The sequence below is a fragment of the Heterodontus francisci genome, chromosome 8, assembly GCF_036365525.1.
Source record: "Heterodontus francisci isolate sHetFra1 chromosome 8, sHetFra1.hap1, whole genome shotgun sequence".
NCBI classification, from domain to species: Eukaryota; Metazoa; Chordata; class Chondrichthyes; order Heterodontiformes; family Heterodontidae; genus Heterodontus; species Heterodontus francisci.
Genome location: NC_090378.1, coordinates 70516580 through 70539483, shown reverse-complemented (window position 1 = coordinate 70539483; position 22904 = coordinate 70516580). Strand labels below are relative to the sequence as shown.

The window sequence follows — 22904 nt, the reverse complement described above, 5'->3', positions numbered from 1 at the left end:
TTAGCCTTCCCCCAATTTAGCACCTTCACCCGAGGACTACTCTTATCCTTATCCACAAGTACCTTAAAACTTATGGAATTATGGTCACTGTTCCTGAAATCCTCCCCCACTGAAACTTCGACCAGCTGGCCGGGCTCATTCCCAAATACCAGGTCCAGAATGGCCCCATCCGTAGCTGGACTATCTACATACTGTTTCAAGAAGCCCTCCTGGACGCTCCTCACAAATTCTGTCCCATCCAAGCCCCTAGCACTAAGTGAGTCCCAGTCAAGATAGGGGAAGTTAAAATCACCCACCACTACAACCCTGTTACCTTTACATCTTTCCAAAATCTGTCTACATATCTGCTCCTCTACCTCCCGCTGGCTGTTGGGAGGCCTGTAGTAAACCCCCAACATCGTGACTGCACCCTTCCTATCCTGAGCTCCACCCATATTGCCTCGCTGCATGACCCCTCTGAGGTGTCCTCCCGCAGTACAGCTGTGATATTCTCCTTAACCAGTAATGCAACTCCCCCACCTCTTTTACATCCCCCTCTATCCCGCCTAAAGCTTCTAAAGCCTGGAACATTTAGCTGCCAATCCTGCCCTTCCCTCAACCAAGTCTCTGTAATAGCAACAATATCATATTTCCAAGTACTAATCCAAGCTCTAAGTTCATCTGCCTTACCTGTTATACGCGCATTGAAACAAATGCACTTCAGACCACCAGTCCCGCTGTGCTCAGCAACATCTCCCTGCCTGCTCTTCCTCTTAGTCCTACTGGCCTTATTTACTATGTCCTCCTCATTTATTTCACTAGCTGTCCTACTGCTCTGGTTCCCACCCCCCTGCCACACTAGTTTAAACCCTCCCGAGTGACGCTAGCAAACCTTGCAGCCAGGATATTAGTGCCCTTCCAGTTTTGTTGCAACCCCTCCCTTCTTGTACAGGTCCCATCTGTCCCTGAAGAGAGCCCAATGGTCCAGATATCTGAAACCCTCCCTTCTACACCAGCTGCTCAGCCACGTGTTTAGCTGCACTATCTTCCTATTTCTAGTCTCACTGGCACGTGGCACAGGGAGTAATCCAGAGATTACAACCCTTGAGGTCTTGTTTTTTAACTTACTACCTAACTCACTAAACTCCCCCTGCAGGACCTCATCACTCTTCCTGCCTATGTCATTGGTACCGATGTGTACCACAACCTCTGGCTGTTCACCCTCCCCCTTCAGAATGCCCTCTGTCCATTCAGAGACATCCTTGACCCTGGCACCAGGGAGGCAACATACCTTCCTGGAGTCTCTCTCACGTCCACAGAAGCGCTTATCTGTGCCCCTGACTATCGAGTCCCCTATAACTATTGCTCTTCTGCGCTTTGTCCCTCCCTGCTGAACAACAGTGCCAACCGTGGTGCCACTGCTCTGGCTGCTGCTGTTTTCCCCTGATAGGCCATTCCCCCCCCCCAACAGTATCCAAAACAGTATACTTGTTCGAGAGGGGGATAGCCACAGGGGATTCCTGCACTGACTGCCTGCCCCTTCTAGTGGTCACCCATCTATCTGCCTGCACTTTGGGTGTAACCATTTCTCTAAAACTCCTGTCTATGATGCTTGGTAAGTGGATCAGGGTATCACAGAGGAAGCAATGAGGGGAAGATGTGTTTGGTGGCATCACACTGAAGGTGGCAGAAATGTCAGAATGATCCACTGAATGTGGAGGCTGGTGGGGTAGAAGTTGAGTACAGGGGGACTCCTATTGTGGTTCTCTGGGAAGGGGATAAGGATGAGAACATAAGTTTGAGAAATGAGATGGACATGGTCGAGGGCCCCACCAATTGCAGTGGAACGGAGAAAGGCAGACATATTGGGAGGGCTGGTATGAAAGGTATCATCAGAAGAGATGTGTGGAAGCGGAGAAACTGGGAGAATGGAATAGAGTCCTTACAGGAAGTGGTAGTATGGTGAATCAGTGGGCTTATAGCAGATATTAGTCGACACCTATCCCCAGAAATGGAGAATTTGAGGAAGGAGGTGTCAGTGGTGAACCATATGAAGATGAGGGAAGGGTGGGTATTGGAAATAATGTTGCTATTTTTCAGTTTGGGGCACGAGCAGGAAACTGCATGGATACAGTTATCAATGTACCAGAAAAAGAGGTGAAGGAGGGGATCTGTGTAGGACTGGAACAAAGAATGTTCTACATATCCCATGAAAAAGCAAGCATAACTAGGACCCATATGGGTTCCCACAGTAACACCTTTTATTTGACTCCACACATTACTTCCAAAGGAGAAGTTGTTCAGAGTAAGAACAAATTGAGTCAGATGGATGAGGGTAGTGGTGAATGGGGACTGGTTGGGCCTCTGTTCAAGAAAGAAGCAGCGGGTCCTCAGGGCATTCTGGTGGTGGATGGAGGTATTAGAGGGATTGAACATGGTGAAAAGGACAATTATCAACATGTTTATACAGATGCTTTGGTAGTTCTAATCTGACTTAATTTTGAATTTGTGTGTGCACGTGTTTTGTTGTGTTAGTACAAACTGACATCATTACTTGCATCTTCCATGTTACTTTTGGGTTATTGTAGTGGTATGAGGGAAGAGAAGAGTTGGGTCCATGTTTTCAAACCGGTTACATTTTCCTCCATGCTAAGAAGCAGGATAACTGACCTTTTCGGTGCAACTTTTTATATATGTTGAAACAGTCAAAATGATTAATTAGATGAGAAAATAATTAAGCATTTGAATTAAATATTCTTTTCTTTCTTTTCTTTTGGGCCTCCTTATCTCGAGAGACAATGGATACGCGCCTGGAGGTGGTCAGTGGTTTGTGAAGCAGCGCCTGGAGTGGCTATAAAGGCCAATTCTGGAGTGACAGGCTCTTCCACAGGTGCTGCAGAGAAATTTGTTTGTTGGGGCTGTTGCACAGTTGGCTCTCCCCTTGCGCCTCTGTCTTTTTTTCCTGCCAACTACTAAGTCTCTTCGACTCGCCACAATTTAGCCCTGTCTTTATGGCTGCCCGCCAGCTCTGGCGAATGCTGGCAACTGACTCCCACCACTTGTGATCAATGTCACACGATTTCATGTCGCGTTTGCAGACGTCTTTATAACGGAGACATGGACGGCCGATGGGTCTGATACCAGTGGCGAGCTCGCTGTACAATGTGTCTTTGGGGATCCTGCCATCTTCCATGCGGCTCACATGGCCAAGCCATCTCAAGCGCCGCTGACTCAGTAGTGTGTATAAGCTGAATTAAATATGTTTTTATTAATTTGAGAGTCCTCCAGTTCTGCGCTGTAGCTTTGATCTTGTGGACCGTTGATCTCTGTTGACAGAGCAGGCAATAGCATCCCTTTCTCTACCAATACTACTTTTGAACTAGGATTTTTTTTCTACGTTAAAGGTGTTATATAAATACAAGTTGTTGGTCATTCAGATGAGTGAAAGTGACCTGTGACTATTTCCCACCCTCTACTTGATACCTTCTCACTGCAATAAAATGAGAACCTCAGCAGCATAGGGGAATTTAACCTGCCTATCCTTACAGCCATTGTTCAACATTGCTAACATATTTAAAGGGTAAACAGCTGATTAATTGCAATGATTCTCCAAATAAATATTGTTTATTTTCCTGTCAAACAATGGCATTAGGTCAGCAGTAAACTTGTCAACGCTCAACTTGTACTCATTTAGCCTATACAGATACATTACAGGTATACTTTTCTCATTGTATTTTTCATGTTTCATAAGTATGCCAAACAAAATGAGAAATTCTCATTCAGCCCAATAATTTTTTTCAAATTCATGCATAGGATATATGTGTCGCTGGCAAGGCCACCTTTTATTGCCCATCCCTAATTGCCCTTGAGAAGGTGGTGAGCTGCCTTCTTGAACCGCTGCAGTCCTTTCCTTGGGGTGTAAGTACACCACAGTGCTGTGAGGGAGGGAGTTCCAGGATTTTTGACCCTGTGACAGGGAAGGAACCTCCTTCCAAGTCAGGATGGTGTGTGACTTGGAGGGGAACTTGCAGGTGGTGGTGTTCCCATACATCTGCTGCCCTTGTCCTTCTCGATGGTAGAAATCATGGGTTTGGGAAGGTGCTGCCGAAGGAGCCTTGGTGAGTTGCTGCAATGCATCTTGTAGATGGTACAACCTGCAGCCACTGTGCGCTGACAGTGGAGGGAGTGAATGTTTAATGTGGTTGATGAGGTGCCGGTCAAGCGGGCTGTTATGTCCTGGATGGTGTAAAGCTTCTTGAATGTTGGAGCTGCACTCATCCAGGCAAGTGGGCAGTATTCCATTACACTCCTGACTTGTGCCTTGTAGATGGTGGACAGGCTTTGGAGAGACAGGAGGTTAGTTACTCACCACAGAATTCCCAGCCTCTGACCTGCTCTTGTAGCCACATTATTTATATGGCTACTCCAGTTCAGTTCCTGGTCAATGGTAACCCCCCCGATGTTGTTAGTAGGGGATTCAGCGATGGTAATGCCATTGAATGTCAAGGAGAGATACTTAGATTCTGTCTTGTTGGAGATGTTCAGTGTGTGGTGCAAATGTATAATCTTATCAAGGAATCTGTCTCATCCATTTAATCTCCTGGGAGAAAGTTCTGCAAATGTTCTCTTCTGTGCTAAGATAACTAGTAAAACACCGCATTATCTCCTTGAAACAAAAACAGAAAACGTAGGAAACATTCAGCAGATCAGGTAGCATTTCTGGAGAGATTTAACTTTTGGATGTAGACCAGAAATATTAACTCAACAGTTCTGTCCACTGATGCTGTTGTCCTAATTGTTACCTGCATTTCTGCTTTTGCTTCAGATTTTCATTGTTTTACATTGTTTTACTTTTGGTTTATGTGACATGTAATTAATACAGTGGAGGATTGTTACAAAATATAGGAAGACATTAATAAACTCTGTGGTTGTGCAATTGGAAAATGAACTTCAATATTGTTAAGTGTGAGGTGGTACATTTCGGTAGAAAGAATAAGGAGGCCACATGCTCCTTGGAGAATGTGTCTTCCTGGGATGGAAGAGCAAAGGAATCTTGGGGTACAGATACACAAGCTACTAAAAGTAGCAACACCGGTTCATAAGGTCATTAAGAAAAGTAAACAAAGCATTGGCTTTCATTTCTAGGGGGATAGAATGAAAAACAGAGGTTATGTTAAATTTGTGTACAATCTTGGTTAGACCACACTTCGAGTACTGTGCACAGTTCTGCTTTCTGTATTTAAAAAAGGATACAGAGGCACTGGATAAGATGCAAAATAGATTTACTAGAATGATGCCAGAACTGAGAGATGATACTTGTCAGGAAAGATTGAACAGGCTGGGGCTTTTTTCTAGGTAGAGAAGACTAAGGGGTGACCTGATAGAGGCTTTTAGAATTATTGAAGGGGTTGGTAGGGTAAACTTAGAAAATGTTTTTACTTGCGGAAGAGACCAGAACTAGGGGCCATAAGTACAAGATAGTCACAATATAATAGGAAATTCAGGAGAAACTGCCATGCAGAGAGTGGTTAAAGTATGGAACTCACTACTACATGGAATAGCTGAGGCAAATAGCATAGATGCATTTTAAGGGAACCGAGAGAAGCATGAGAGAGAAAGGAATAGAAGGATATGGTAATGGAGTTAGATGAGAAAAGGTGGGAAGAGGAGGTATGTGTGGAGCATAAACTGTGCATTGACCAGTTGGGCTGACTTTTTCCGTACTGTAAATTCTATGTAATGCTTTACTTACCTGTGGCTTTGTGGTATTACTCTTGTCTGAGTCAAAAGGTGTGGTTTCAAGTCCCACTCCAGATGAAGATTGATACTCCAGTGCAGTACTGAATGAGTGCTGTACTGTCTTTCAGATGAGACAGTAAACCAAGGCTCTATCTGCCCCCTCAGGTGGATTTAAAAGACCCCATGCCATTATTTCAGAGAAGAACAGGGAGTACTCTCTGCTGCCCTGGCCAACATTTATCCCTCAATTCACGTCATTAAAAAAAAAAGCTTATCTGGTCATTATCACATTGTTGTTTATGGGACTTTATGTGCAAACTGACTGCCATATTTCCTGCATTACAACAGTGACAGCTCTCTACATTGGCTGTAAAATGCTTTGTGATGTCCTGATGTTGTGAAAGGTGCTATATAAAAATGAAAGTTTGTTCATTTAGTCTTTCTTTGTGAACTTGCAATTTTTGTGTCTGAGCAGTTGCTTTCCACAGGCGATATTTTCCACACTCCAGCAGCACAATAGCTTTCGTGGATTATTTTCCTTCCTCTGTCCAAATTTATCTGAAAAGCTTCCAATGTCCTTCCTAATCTATACAGAATAATTGAAGATTTTAGTTGCTATTTCTTGAGAAATTTTCAGATTTAATTTGGAAAATTTTCATCATTGGATCCAGGAGTAGTGCTGGAATACCACATTCAAGAAAGGGAGCGATAAACTGGGAATCTCAGGCCAGTCAGCCTAACACCGATGGTGGGAAAGTTATTGGAAAATGTTATGAAGGAAAAAATAAACTTTTAATTTGGAAAGGCATTGATTAATTAAGGAGAATCGGCATGGATTTGTTAAAGGCAAATCATGCCTGACTAACTTGATTGATGAGGTAACCGAGAAGATTAATCAAGGTAGTGCAGTAGATGTATGTATTGACTTTCAGAAAGCTTTCAGTGAAGTGCCACACGGGAGACTTGTTAAGCAGATGAAGGCTGTGGAATTAATGGAAAAGTGGTGGTATGGATCCAGAGTTGGCTCAGTGACAGGAAGCAGAGAGTGGTAGTGGATGGATGTTTTCAAACTAGGAGATGATTTGTAGTGGTGCCCAATGGTTAGTTTTGGGTCTGTTTCGTATTTTAAACTTTTTTAGTAAATGACCCTAGACTCAGCTATGGGGAGCAGCATTATAAAGTTTGCTGATAAACTTGATAGTCTGTAGTGATGAGGATGGTTGTAAACTTCAGGATGACATAGACAAGATGGTGAAATTTTTAGTTTAGTTTAGAGATACAGCACTGAAACAGGCCCTTCGGCCCACCGAGTCTGTGCCGACCATTAACCAACCATTCATACTAATCCTACACGAATCCCATATTCCAATAACATCCCCACCGGTCCCTATATATTTCCCTACCACCTGCTTATACTAGGGGCAATTTATTATGGCCAATTAACCTACCAACCTGCAAGTCTTTGGCATGTGGGAGGAAACCGGAGCACCCGGAGGAAACCCACGCAGACACAGGGAGAACTTGCAAACTCCGCACAGGCAGTACCCAGAATCGAACCCGGGTCCCTGGAGCTGTGAGGCTGCAGTGCTAACCACTGCGCCACTGTGCCGCCCTAATGGGCAGAAGTATGGCAGATGGAGTGTGAAGTGATGCACTCTGGGATTACTAATATGGAAAGACCGTAAACTATAAATGGCATGATTTTGGCAAGTGTAGATGAGCAGACAGATCTTGGTATTCATATGCACAAATCCTTAAATGTGTCAGGACAGACTGATGTGGTTAAAAAGTATAAGGGTTACTTGGGTTTATAAATAGAGGCATAAAATATAAAAGCAGAGAGATCTCACTAGAACTTGGTTCATAGCGAGACCTTAACTGAAGTGTTGTGGACAGTGCAACAGGAAAAATGTAAAGGCCTTAAAAAAAAAAAGGGTACGGAGGAAGTTTACCAGGCTGCTACCAGGGATGAGGGATTCAGATATGAGGAGGGATGTACAGGTTAAGACTGTTATCCTTGGAACAGAGAAGGTTGAAAGGTGGCCTCATATAGGTTTTCAAAATGTTGAGAGGTTTTGATAGAATAGATAGAGAAAAACTACTCCCTCTGGCGAGTGGGTCAACAACCAGAGGGGATAGATTTTAAGTCATGGCAGAAGGGAGTTGAGAATTGTTTTCACTTGAGTTGGCAGGACATGGAACATTGCATCTGAAAAGGTGGTGGTAGCTGATTCCATAAATAATTTTAAAACTGAATTGGACAGTTATTTAAGGCTGAGGAAATACTAGGTTATGGACAAAAAAGAAGGGTTGTAGAAGTAAGCATGACTGCTCTTTCAGCGAGCCAGTACAAGCATGACTGGCTGGCTTCCTTCTGTTATGTAAGTTTCTCTGATTCTATGAAAGTGCTTGCATTTGAAATATGGCGTTAGTAGCTAATTGTGTAGGAAGCCTGGTGCTATATCATTTGAGTAAGTGTCTATCATTTATACCAAAAATAAGCATGATGTGTGGGTAGTAGGATCAGAATGTTTTCTGTTTTTTATGGTGCTATGAACTTGCATTGGCTTAAAGTCATGTTTTTAATGACCATTATGCATGTTTGAGCTATTGCATTGTCATGCCAACTACAAAAAGTACATTTGATAACTGGTCAAGGTCGCACTTGCAAGTGGAGCAGTAAATTTTTTGCTCATAGTTTCATTTCAATGAAGTTTAACTACTTAAACAGGGCCAGTGACTTGTGACTGAATAAGTCAAATACAGTGGCTATATTGGATACTGTGATATTTGCTTTCTGCAAATTCACCCTTTTGTAATTTAGTCATTTGGTTTGTAGTGACTGAATCGGTCTAATTGTTTTTAATTGCATTAATTTATTAGATTAGTAACTGCTGATTTTTGGAATCAAATTCCTTGATTCCCTTTGTTTTTCTACAAGAGTTGTGCACTGTAAAATTGATGTCCCAACACACACAGGACCCTTCCAGCCTCCAGGAGAATTCTTAATCCTGTCAGACTGGAACAGATTTGAACAATTGAAGTGTGAAAAGACATGACTGTATTCCATTGCACCACCCAGTAGCTCCTCAGATTTTATATAGAACACCTGAGCCTTAAGTACACGCAATATTTAATAGATTGTCATGCAAGCCCCCACCTGCCAAGAATGGGGCACATGGATTTCGCCACCTGGACATTACATTTTAAAATTGTTGCTGGGAAGAAAAGAACGCCTATTACAAGGGGTTGCCAAGCCCCTGACTGGAAAGACGTTTTTTGCATACTAGCAGACAGTGTTGGAACAAACAAACCAGTCCCTGCTCCCCAATCCACAAAAGAGACCTGGGCAAACCAGTCAGTCACGGGACCACCTGCTGACCAACTAGGGGAGTTTTAAATTGGCCCCAGAGAATTTGAACTCAGAAAGCTGTTTGCTCCTGGACTGGAAAAGACCTCTCCTGTCTGCTCTCATCTCATTCTCACCAGCTTCGGAATCCATTGAAGACATATGAACCCCAAGAGAGAAAAGTCTTCTACTGTGAGCAAGGTTTAAGAGGAATACTGCTCCCAATGAAAAGCAAGATCTACCTACAAGCAAGGACTACAGCGAGCTCGACGCACAGTACCAAAAACCCCTTTTCAGCGATTGCCACAAACCCCTGTACTTTATTTTTTTCTTCTCTTTTCTGTCTCTGATTGCATGTGCGTATTGCACATGCATGCCAGCGTGGGGCGTGGCGTGTATCCGAATTAGAGTTTAAGTTTGAATAAATTTCACTTTTCTTCTTTAAACATAAAGCCTGTTTGTGCTCATTTCTTTATCTTATAATTGGAAAGCGGTGAAGAAGGGGGAGCTAAGACACAGTGTGTTTGACATAAAACCCTGTTACAGGAAGTCCAGGTGAAGGCTAAAAGGGACCCCTAGACACCTTTCTCACCTGGTCGTAACAACCAAGTTAATGCTCTGAAATATGCAAAGGAAATCCACAACTCAGAGCTTATATTAGTTTGTTGCATATATAGAGTAATGTTTTATACCTTTTGGAGTGGAGGTTCCAGCTGCTGGTGAATGGCATATATATCTTGATGTAAAATTATTCTGTTTCATCACCTTAATATTGATCCTGATGCTTTTTAATTAAGAGCTCTGCTATTGTTGAAGGTATTTATAAGCATGGAGGTATTTTAAAACACAGTATGGAAACCAAATCTTTGAAACTGTCATTCCTGATATTTGGAATTCCCTAAATACTTCATTTAAAAAAAAAAGTACTTGTCTCGTTTTTATTTTGCTCTTTCAACTTTTTCATTGTGTGTAAGAAAAATGCTATAGAATCAAACAGGCAGGTGTTTTTCTACACATCTCATCAGCCACCTAGGCTACTCTCATTTTGCTTGTTACCCACTTTGTCAAGCAACCATTAATTACCTTTTAAAGCAATTTGTGGATTCTGTTTCAACACCAATTTGTGGCAAGGAATTCCCAATTCTAACTCTGCTCTGTGAAGAAATTCTGTGTAATAACTTGGACTTTACATGCATTGCTGGAACTGGATTTTAAATTTACAATACTACTGTAATAGTGCATTTGATGCTTTTACTAGGTACCTCATCTCCAGATATGGAACCCACCTTTGGGGGAGGACTGCTGGATATGGTAAAAGGAGGTGCTGGACGACTTTTCAGCAACTTAAAGGACAACCTGAAAGACACCTCCTCAAAAGTGATACAGTCTGTAGCCAGGTAAGCTGTTGGGAAATAATCTGCAGTGAAAATGCATGCAGTCCTGTATAGAGTGGGCTATGTGGCAATTCTTGGGGATGGGATTTGGTAATCTATTAAAAAGCAAATGAGTTGAAGCTGAAGTATTGATGACCTGTAGCCTTATGTAAACTCTAATTGTTAGTAACTCTGAAAATAAATGACTGGACATGTAATTTTGCTAACATAATTGATCATGTTATGTCTATTTTTTTTATTAGCTTTGTGAGTAACAACAGTTTCAAATTGCATGTATGTAACATCATTTATATTTACATAATTAAGATCTTGTTATGCATGTGACCCACTTGCTTCTAGGATGTGAGGAAAGTGTCCAACCTCAAGTTTTGGGGAAAGTGCCTGAAATGTCTGTCTCTGGTGGTGCCAATAAAGTGTTCAACATATCTGTAGGATATGGAGAGGTTGTCTGGCAGAAGCTGTGCATCATGCTGATTTCACATTTACTAAATGCTACTAAAACTTAAATGCTTAAAAATGTGGTGTTTCGGAAAAAAAAGGAACCAAATATATTCTTGATTTTTTTTTCAAAATTTGTTGAGCTACCATATTTTCCCGCAATAACTAAATGTTTTTCAAAATAAAATTTTTAATATAAACCCATCTTAATTTTTGCAGTTCTTGGGGGAAAATGCCAGAAAATGTATGCAGTTCATCTTCAATACCTGCATTGTATTTTGTGTCGAGATTTTCTCGGGTTCTTCCATAATTGGGCTTTGTGTCCCCTATGATAGAGTGCATCCTTATCTGCCCAATATATAGGTTAATAGTATGCCCCAGGAATCGTAAGGAGGAACCCTTACTTTGTACACCAGCTACTGCAGTGTGTCACATGCCATCACATGAACCTCTTTTTGAAAATGGACTGAATGTACACTCTTGGCAAACTGAGACTTAGTACACGTGAATACAAGTGTCAAACAGTGAACCGTGCATTTCTCTACTTTCCTGATATTTAAGTACTAGGAGGTCATTCATTTTCTCTTTTACCATTGACTTTAAATTAGAAACTCACTTCTTTCGATGCAAAACAGGCTACTGTTTGGAAACATGTTTAACTTGTTTTGTGCAAGACAAACAAGTGCTACGTTCTCTGGCTGCAGTACTGACACTGATTACGGTGTAGAAGGAGGCCATTTAGTCCATCGGCTGGCTCTCTGCAGAGCAATCTAGTCAGTCCCACTCCCGCCGCTCGATTTCCTCAGCCCTGCAAGTTTATTTCCTTCCAGCGCCCATCCTATTTCTTTTTGAAATTATTGATTGTCACAACTTCCACCACCCTCGTGGGCAGCGAATTCCAGGTCATTACCACTTGCTACGTAAAGTTCTTCTTCACATTCCCTCGGATCTCTTGCCCAAAACCTTCAGTATGTCTCCCCTAGTCCATGTGCCATTAATAGGAACAGGTTTTCCTTGTCTAACCTATCTAAGACTATCATAATCTTGTACACTTCTATCAAATCTCCCCTCAATCTCCTTTTGCTCCAGAGAGAAGAACCCCAGCTTTTTCAACCTAACTTTGTAGCTAAAATCCCCCATCCCTGAACCATTCTAGTAAATCTCTTCTGCACCCTCACAGGGACCCTCATGTCCTTCCTGTAATGTGGTGGCCAGAACAGGATGCAATACTCCAGTTGGGGCCTAATCAGAGCTTTATAAAGGTTCAGCATAACTTCCCTGCTTTTGTACTCTGTGCCTGTATTTATGAAGCCCAATATCCCATTCTCTTTGCTAACCACACTCTCAATATGTCCTGCCACCTTCAAAGATCTATGCACATGCACCCCCAGGTTCCTTTGTTCCTGCACACTCTTTAGAACTGTGCCATTAAGTATATATTATCTCTCCCTATTCCTTCTGCCAAAATGCATCACCTCACACTTGTCAGTATTAAATTCCATCTGCCACCTCTATATCCATTCTGCTAGCCTATCTATGTCCTGTTGCAGTCAATTGATATTATCCTTACTGTTTGCTACTCTTCCAAGTCTGATATAATTGGCAAATTTTGAAATTCTACTCTGTATTCCAAGATCTAAGTCATTTATATATAGCAAAAAAAAAAGCAGTGGTCCTGACACTGATCCTTGGGGAACAGCACTGTCTACCATCCTCCAGTTTGAAATATAACCATTTACTACAACACGCTATTTTCTGACCTTACACCAATTTTCTTTATCCGTTTGGACACTGACCCTCCTATTCCATGAGCCTGAGCTTTGTCAACCAGCCTTTTTATGTGGTACTTTATCAAACACATACTTAATCCATATAGCTAACATCCACTGCATTTCCTTCATCAACATTCTGTGTTACTTCCTCAAAAAATTCAATTAGATTAGTCAAGCATCATCTGTCATTTACAGATCTGTGCTGGCTATCCTTAATTGACTCAAACCTCTCCAACTGCCTGTTTTTTTTTTCCTGATTTATTATTTCTAAAACCTTACCCACCACTGAAGTTAAACTAACTAGCCTGTAGTTGCTGAGATTTTCCTTGCACCCTTTCTTGAATAAGGATGCCACATTTGCCACTCTTTAATTCTCTTGCATCTACCCCATAAGTTGGGAAGATTGGAAGATTATGGCAAACCCTTTTGCTATCTCCACCCCTACTTCCTTTAACAACCTGGGATGCAAGTCATCTGGGCCAGGTAATGTATCTACCTTAAGCATAGCCAGTACCCTATCCATTGCCTCTACTCTCTCTGTTTCTGCTGATATATTTTGTCAGATTCCTGTTAGGCAACACCGATACAAAGTACTCACTAAGTATTCTCCCCTTGCCTTGTGTCTCCAAGCATATATTTATACTCTGTCCTATTTACATGCCTGTAAAGATTTTTGGGTTCACTTTCATGTTCACTGACATTCTATTCTCATTCAGTCTTTGCTGGATATATTTTCCTCTTCTCTCTCAACTTATTGTATTTGGCCTGGTTCTCACTTGAAGCATTCACCTGACATGCATCATACACCCTCTTCTTTTTTTTTTGTTTCATCATAATCTCCATCTTCCTTGTCATCCAAGGAGCCCTATTATTGGTTCCCCTACCTTTCACCCTTTTTGGAATATACGTAGCCTGTACCTGAAGCATCTCTTCCTTAAAGACACCCCATTGTTCCGATACAGCTCTTTCTGCCAGTTTTGGCTCCATTTTATCCTGGCTAGATCCCTTCTTATTGCATGAAAGTAGCCGCCTTCCAACCTTTGACGTTTTACATTATGTTGTGCCTTGCTTTTCTGCATTACTGCTCCAAACCTTATGATACGATGATCACTCTTATCCATGAGCTCCCTGACAGACACTTGGTCAACTTGGTCCAACTCATTTCCCAGCACCAGATGCAGCAATACCTCCTTTCTCGTTGAGATGAGAACAAACTGATCATGGAAGCTCTCCTGAACATATTTCAGAAATTCCTCCCTGTCCTTTCCGTTTACTCTAACATTATCCCAAATTGATCTTGGGGTAATTGAATTCCCCCAATATCACCACTCTGTAGTTCTTGGACATTTCTGTGATGTCCCTGCAGACTTGCTCTGTCTCTCAGGAATCCAGGAAACTCTCCTCCTCCCTGATGCTCTGCAGTGACTCCAGCTGCCCCTCAAGTTCCGAAATCCTGAGCTCAAGCTGAAGCAGCTGGAGACACTTCCTCCAGGTGTGGTCCCCCAAGACATGAAGTTCCTGGAGTTCCCACATGGCACAGGAATTACAAGCAAAGTTTGAACCTTCCCATCCACGATATTTTTAAAAATACCTCTATTCCCTCTTTTAGAATTTTAATTGGTATATTGTTTTAAACTATTAATTCTAATTAATGCCTTTAGACCTGCTCTGTGCTACTACTCTTAATTTACTCACTGCTATACTCACCCTGATTGAGGTTATTAATTTTCTGGCTCCTGATTTGAAAGAATGCCCTAGTTTCGAGAGAGAAAGGGAGAAATACTCACCAGCTAATCACTTAGCAGCTTTCCTATGATGTCACACTTTTTATTTTTTTTCCAAATGAGATGTTCTGTTCTGAACCCTCCCTAGAGCTCTTCTACCCTCCCCACTGTTCTCGCTCTGCGGCGACTCTTCTACTCTCCCACCGGTCTCTCTCTGTGGCTACTCTTTTATCCTCCTGCTGGTCTTGCTCTGCAGAATGCTCTGCTTTCCTGTGAACGCAGAGTCTAGGCCCAACCCCTAGCTGTTTTTCGTCCCACCCTCCGGTCTCACTGAATTCCCACTCCTGCTGTTTTGTGACCATCACTCATGGATTCTTTTTTTCTTGGTTTTCTCTTGAGGTGCTGCTTCTCTCCCTGTCTTTCTGCCTGCTTTGTTCTCTGACCTCTCGCTGTTCTTGCAGTGAGATTCCTTTCTTGCTCAAGATTACCACAGGCATATTCCCAAACCCTTTGGAAGATTTTTTTTATTCTTTCATAGGATGTGGGCATCGCTGGCAAGGCCAGCATTTGTTGCCCATCCCTAATTGCCCTTGACAACTGAGAGGCTTGCTAGGCCATTTAAGAGGGCAGTTAAGAGTCAACCACATTGCTGTGGGTCTGGAGTCACATGTAGGCCAGACCAGGTAAGGACAGCAGATTTCCTTCCCTAAAGGGCATTAGTGAACCAGATGGATTTTTAAGTCAATCGATGATATGATAGTTTCATGGCACCATTACTGAGACCAATTTTCAATATATTATGTTGAAACATGATGCAATATTTGACTGCAACTCTCCATGGATAATCAACCTTTTGCAATGGTGAACAATTTTGTGATTGAATGCAATGGCTCTAATTAATTAAACAGTTAACACCTCAGACACTCCATTATTCTGGCTCTGGAAATTTGAAGTGATGGCATTTCTGTTGAAAAATACTTGGTGGCTTTGAGTATTAACCTCTTTTCTGTTTCTAGAAATTCAAAATATAAGTTAAAAGTGCAACACAGAATGGAAGTGCTCATCACAACCTCCAATAATCTTTCCTTGCTAGCCATCCTGTCTCTTGCACCTTGACATTGCCTTCTGCTGCTCCATTCAAGTAACTTTGAGCTGTGCCTTGTCCTGGTGTGTTTCTTGTCTCTGCACAGCCCAATCTGAGAGGTTAGAGGCCCTTGCTGCTCTTTTTTGCCTCTCAGTGGCACACTTGCGTGTAAGTCACAGTTTCCTGTCTTCTGCATGTGTGAGATTGCTGGTTTCCCAGCCTTCTGTGCATGCAGAAGCCCCAACATTAGGAGATCCATTGTTCATTAATGAATGCTCAACAGCTTATTGAAAGCAAAGAGTTTCAACTGCATTTCTAAGCTTAAGCTGTGAAAGAATGTCTGGGGATCATAACATTGAATAGCACTATTTTCCTGCATAGAATTAACCATGTGCTGAAAAGAAATATTTGGCTGTACAATGCTTTATCAATATTTTGTGATGTCAGTTGTATGGATAAATGGAAGTCATGATGAAGATGAGGGACCAACTGGTGAGTGATTTGCTATTTTAGGATCAATTATTGTCTGATGTTTCTGATGGAGTACAGAACTGCAGTGCAGATTAATTAAATATTATGTAACAGTACACAAGTTGCACTAATACAAATACATCAATGGATTTTTTTTAAACACAACCCACTGCTCTTACCCTGCTTGTGCCTTAAGGTGTCTGTAAGCAATGCTAGCATTACTAGTATATCTATAAAATTATTTTACTGTGTTTGATTATATAGGGAGATTAGCTCAGTGGTGAAACCATTCCTTTTGTTGCATTCTTCATTTATCATCTTTTAATTTCATTTGAACTGTGCTTTGTTTTTGTTTGCTGCTATTCTTGAAAGTAGCGATTCTTCCTGAGACACAGTTCTGCAGGTGCCAGCAGTCAACATTGAGGAAGTGGTTGTTCAATATTCTTTGTGTTGGATGCTGGATTGAGTTGGTATACTGTGCCATTGTATGGGTATACTGGCCAAGCCAATCCTATTCTTGCTTGACCTCCACATATACATTTTCTGGCAAGGGTCAGTTGATAGAGATTAAGAATGAGAACCCTGCCTTGCTTTAGCCACCCCTTGCCAGAAGGCAAGGAAACCCACTTCAATTGCTGCCCTGGAACTACAAGTTTCTTGTCACATTTCAGAAATTTCCATTTATTTTTCTTCACAGTAAAGATTTAGCAATTAATTAAGTGCTGAGTTTTAGAGCAATTAGTTTTTTGTAAAAAAAGCCACAAACTGCAGTGATTAAAATGTGTATTAATGCTAGACTAGCTACTTCCTGAAATGTTGTAGTGCACAGTCTATTTCAAACCGAGACAATGAGAATCAGTTGACTCATCCCAGATTCTTTGAAACATTCTAGTCACTATTTTTGTTGAGAATATCAGAAGACCCCATCTTGGGGAGGAAAGGTAGAGGTCAGTTTTATTGACTGGCCTACTGAAGTCAGAGGAACTGCCCCCCTGCTTGGTGTGAATACAGGAAAAAAAGGGGTGTGAATACAGGAAAAAAAGGGGCTGAATACAGGAAAAAAAGGGGCGGGGGAGCCCAAGGGGTAGTCAGTCAGTCAGCCAGGCAGATCTGGGGCGGAAGCCTGGCACAGCAAGCTGAAACCTTGTCACCTCAAACCCAGAGCAAGTCAGGATCAAAAGACTGGCCAAGAAAGCTTAAGTGAGGCTGCTAATAGGAGACGGGTGGTATAGTTCTATTATTTTTCTATGTTGAGGAAGATTTGTTGAAACATGGTGGAAATTTGTTTGCATTTGTCACTCTGTATGCGCACTTGTGTAAAGTAAAGCTCTTTTAATAATTTGCATCTATCTGTGTCTTACTAAAATGTTTCATAGCAAATCTGTGAAAAGATTGGAGTAATGTAAGTGAGGTTAAAGGTGAAAGATCTGATATTTATTTCAGATTGCAAGGGTTTTGTAGCTAAACCCCTAGGTTATGCTGTTGCAGAATTAGCTACTGAGTAGAACAGGCACACTGCTGAATGCAAGATGCTTGGATTGCTTATGGAAGTGACCAGCACAGCTGTACTCAAAAGAATACCTAAGGCAGATCCAAAAGGTGTAGCATGTTGCTTAGAGTACTTGCGGCTCATTCACTTGGTTACCTGGACTGTTGAGCATAACTCCAAATACCAATAATTGAGAACTGTTGTTTCCTAACTTTTTCATTATTGAAATAAAGACAAATTGTGGATGGGAGTGATAAGAATGAAGAACCAGAGAATGGAAGATTATATATTTTTGAATGAGACAAAAAATCTCAGCCACGGAGATTCTGCTCTTATTGCATTTGAAATAATTAATTTTCTAGTATCAAAACTAAATAGTGACTCAAACAGAATAAATCAACCAACATCTGCAACACATTTAAATTAATTGATTAAAAACTCCCAATGGCTTGAAAGTAAAGGCACAGACTGCAGTGAAACTGAGCTAGAGATTTGAAAGTTTTCAGCATTGATCTCTAGCCAGTGCTCAGCCAATTTGATAGTAAACGCACTAAAAGGAAAACCAGCCAAGGTATCTCTTCCTGGTTGCTTTTCAGTCACTGCCAGAATGACTATCTTCTCCCAATTAGCATAATTCCTCCTGTTATTGAGTGAGTGAAAGAAAAATCAAAGTTAAATTATATAGGTTTATTTCCCAGCATTCCTCACAGGGTTGATCTGATTGCTGACCTCTAATGAGTAGAGAGTGTGGGAGCAATTTGAGATGGACTCTTGTCCTAGCTCAGTGGATGTCATTGTTAATCTAATTGTGCAAGAATAGCTGCTTCCAATAAAGAGCAGTGAATTTTTTCTGGGATGAAAAAGCTTGATTTTTATATTCTTAACACCTTGGTGCAATGAAATGAATTTGGGCAATCTCAACTCAGTTCCAGTGGGCAGGAGCCCTCTGAAAAATTGCCTTTAATTTGTATCAATCAACATTCAATTGGTAATCTCATTTATGTAGACCATTAGAACAATTGCTGCAAGAGGTGGCAAAATAATCTTTGCAGTCGGAGGCACTCTTTGACGTTGAACCTGAGATGCATGATTGTGACAGAGTAATGTGTTAATCAGCTTTTAGCTTGGGAGTGCTTGATGTTGACATTGGATGCTTGATATGGGTTGTCTTTCCTATTGCTAACATCCTTCATCTTTATATAAAATTCACCAAGGGGAAAAAGGAAATATTAAAATATATAACCATTCTTTAGATAGATATTTATATGTTAATGTTAGACTTTTCAGAATTCTGTTGAACAATGTATTGTTGAATTAAATTTTTTTTTTGTTTTGTTTTAGTTACGCCAAAGGAGAACTTAATATTTCTTACATTACATCACGGATAATAGGTACAATGCATGCTTTTATTTTTGCAATTTAAATGTTCAAGCCTATTATTTTTAGCTTAAGGATCTTGTTGTAAAGTAGACACTTTATTTTTTTTTAATCCATTTTGAGTTCTCCCCTAGTCCATACAACTCTTATATCAAAGAGGATGGTGCAGGCAGTTGTAACCTGCATCATGACACCTTTTCAGAGGTTCCTAGGACTCCCTCAGGTGGCTGATTGAAGCTTTTCCTTCTGTTTTCATAATTATGCACTTTGATTTTCAAAATTCCAAGCATTGTACCTCTTGTTCACATACATTGATACACAAAGTGGTTTGCTTCAATTTTAAGTTCTTGAATATTTATATGAATTGTGCTTGGAATAAGTTGGGATATTTTGCTGCTATGGACCTTGGAAGTACTTGGTTAATATGTAGGGAGGGTTGTAAAGATAGTTGTCTCATCTATGCAGGTTTTTGGGAGATTCTGCTGTAAGTGGTATTATTACTAAAGCTGATTGCTAAGAGTTCACAGTTGCATATTTGAGGATTGCCCAAAGTTCCTGGCCTAAAACAGAGATGAGTCCTGTTCCTTTTGGCCCAGTCATTATATGGTATCCTTCAACAATTGTAATGGTGTACTATATTAGAGTAGGTTTGAATTGTCTGGCCCACATGTTTTCATGGCGCATGCATTCTGAACTGTCAGCTCTTTAGGGAGTGGAAGGAGGATGAAGAGATGGAAAAGAACGAGGAGAGGGAATGCAAATAAAGTAATCATAGCTCTTGGAAATTGTACTTATAGCTGGTTGTTTCTCTCTGTAAGTTAACGAAGTTGGGTATATTGGACAAAATATGTAGGAATTGTGGAAGGAGTAGGACAGTTGGAGACGAAGAACTTTGCTGACTCCATGTTTTCTATTGCAAATATATACATTGAGAGATGGCACAATTTTTTTTATTCTTTCATGGATGAGAGTATCGCTGGCAAAGTCAGCAACTTGTTGCCCATCTCTAATTGCCCTTGACAACTGAGTGGCTTGCTGGGCCATTTCAGAGTCAACCGCATTGCTGTGGGTCTGGAGTCACATGTAGGCCAGACTGGGTAAGGATGGCAGATTCCTTCCCTAAAGGGTATTAGTGAACCAGATGGGCTTTTAAGGCAATCAATGATTAGTTTCATGGCATCATACTGAGATTTAAAAAAAAATTAATTAATTGAATTTAAATTCCACCAGCTGCTGTGTTGGGATTTGAACCCATGCCCCAGGGCACAAGCCTGGGGCTCTGGATTACTAGTCCAGCGACGTGACCACGCCGCCACGGTCGTCTTTTCTCCCCAGAGTCAAATGAAGCAGAAATCTTGTTTTTAATTAAATGTGTTTAGGCGATAATATATCTAGCTGACACTGGTTTCCCCGCTATCTGCCAGTGATATCCTATCCTGCTGAAGGAGTGGAGTTGAGTTTTCAAGAATCAAATTGATGATGTCCGATCATTTTTGGATTCACGACACCTGGATCATTATACTATCTTCAACTTATCTCAGAAATCTTACAGAAGTGCCAAGTTTCAACAATCGAGGTAAGGTATGTAGCTAGCTTCATGGATATTTGCTGGTTACAAAAGCATATTTATGCACTTTGTTTTAGTGTGAGATGGTTAATTTGTGTTTTGATAAAATTTTTATAAATGTTTGGCAGACTGTGTTAGCAGTCATAGGATCTGATCTGTAAAAGTATGATGTCATTCAACGTCTTGCATTTATATCGCTCCTTTAGAGTTAAAATGTTCCCAAGGCATTTCACAGACTTTGTAATCAGGTAATAACTGACGTGTCATTGTACCATTATTGCCATTCTGTCCCATGCTCCTGGTGACCCTGGTGTCACTGATGTGACCACGGTTTTGCCCTTGCCTGGAACAGCTGTTTGCCTCCACAATTGATCCTTTATAACAGGCATGCCTGGTCTGTGTGTTTTGATGATTTAGGAAAACAATAAAGATCCCAAGGCACTATTCAAAGAAAGAAGGGAGTTCTGAGTGTCCCGGCAATAATTTGTCCTCAACCCAGTACTGGGGGGGGGGAAAAAACCACATTATATGATTATTCTTCTCATTTCATGTTTGTCCAACTGTGCTGTGTATAAATTGCAATTCATTGGAGGTGAAGCACTTTGGAATGTCCGTAGAAAGTTGATTGATCAGGGCTTTGTCAATGAAATTGTTTTAAAGAGATCCAAACAAATTGTCGTTTGATTATTGTAATGTAAATAAATAGTTGTCCAGATTTTATTTCCCCACCCCCATCCCCAATCTCTCTTGAAGCTGGTTCACACTGGGCATTCAGTTACATGAGGGCATCCTCTCCCAAATGGTCATTTTGTGTGATTCTAGACCTGATTGTGCAGGACTACTCAACCATGGGGTAGGTCACTCCCAAGTTTGATTCTGACGTTCACACATGCACTTTCCTAGGAATGTCACTGGATAGTGATCAAGACTTGAAACATTGACTAATTTTCCCCTCTGCAACCTTCCTTAGTCCAGGTAGTCAATGGGACTCAGCTATAGATGGGAGAAGCTTGGAAGCATTTTCCTTTTAGTTGTCAAGTAAACTTGACTTTTAAATTTTCAAATTTGATGTCATTGTTGCCATAATAAAAACTAGTTTACAGATTATAAAATTTTTTATTTTCAGACTTCGTGTCTTTCAGCTTTTATTGAGCACTTTCTCCTAATGAAAACTTTGAATTTGTCTTTCATTTTTATTAACAGTGTGAACAATTCTATCTGGATATAAAAACAGTAAGTGCTGGAAAAGCTCAGCATGGTCTGGCAGCATCTGGGGGGGGGGAGGGCGGGGCGGGGAAGAGTGTAAAATCGAGCGGGAGGCTCCGAGAGGCCTTCCGACCGATTCCGCCACCACTTACATAGGGCAGTAGGGGTGCAAAACGGCCACTCAAGGGTCTTGGCTCGCCTCCACACGGATTTTACATGTGGCAAGTGGGCAGCCGAGGACCCAGAGAAGCTGCCTGCAAATACCCCCAACACAACACCCAACATGTCCCCCTCTTTTCCCCCCCCCCCCCCCCCCCCCCCCCCAATCCTTTACTCCCGGCTCCAATGTCGTCTTCTGTGTTCAGCTGGACTGCAGTCCTATCAGTGGCCACCGTTCCTGGTGGTGCTGCTGTGACTAAGAGCTGCCTTGATTAGCCGGCAGCTCAATGAGGCGGGACTTACTCCTTCAAGCGGGTGGAAGCCCCGCCACGGAACAATTAAAACCTGGGACCCGTAAAATACAGAACTGATCCCCAGGTGAGCTGAAGCGGGTTCGCCACTGACTTTTTAGTTGGTGGTCAGCTCCCGTCCGCCCAACGTAAAATCCGGGCCTACTTTTCAGGTCCGATGTCTCCAGACTTGCTGAATATTTCCAACATTTCAGGTTCTTATTTCAGATTTCCAGCATCTGCAGTGTTTTGCTTTTGTTACCTTTTGATAATTTGAAAGAAAGACATGCATTTATGTAGTGCCTTTCGTGACCTCGGGACATCCTGATCTGCTTTACAGCCAACGAAGGTACTATTGAAGTGTAGTCACTGTTTTAATGTTGGAAATGCTACAGCCAGTATGTGCACAGCTGGGCCCCACAAACATCAGTGTGATAATGACCAGATAATCTCTTCATTATTGATGTTGACTGAGGGATAAATATTGGCTAGGACAGCAGGTATAAACTCCCTGCTGCTCTTCGAAATTTGTGCCATCGGATTTTTTTTTACGTCCTCCTTCTGAGCCGGAGTAAATGTAAGTTTTGGTTGCCTTGCCAGGGGTAATTGGTCGGGCCCTGGTGAAGCAAGGGTGGTCGGATGGGTGGGGGCGGTAAGGGGGGACATGTTGGGTGGTGGGTATTTCCAGGTGGCTTCTCTGGGTCCTCGGCCGACCGCCTTGCCCACATGTAAAATCCATGTGGGGCGAGCCAAGGCCCTTAAGTGGCTCATTTTGCACACCCCCACTGCCCACTGGTGTAAAATGGTGGAATCGGGTTGGGAAGGCCTCCCGGAGCCTCCCGCTCCATTTTACGACCACCTTCCCA

At 41.7% G+C, this 22904-nt stretch overlaps 1 protein-coding gene across 1 annotated transcript in view; it reads left to right on the top strand.

The window, feature by feature from the left end:
* dnajc6 (DnaJ (Hsp40) homolog, subfamily C, member 6) overlaps positions 1 to 22904 on the top strand; it is a 174579-nt gene that overhangs the window by 56644 nt on the left and 95031 nt on the right. Inside the window, 5 exon segments of the mRNA XM_068038062.1 lie at positions 10326 to 10464; positions 18781 to 18830; positions 20241 to 20275; positions 20277 to 20392; positions 21137 to 21236. Coding sequence (XP_067894163.1) covers positions 10326 to 10464; positions 18781 to 18830; positions 20241 to 20275; positions 20277 to 20392; positions 21137 to 21236 — 440 coding nt within the window.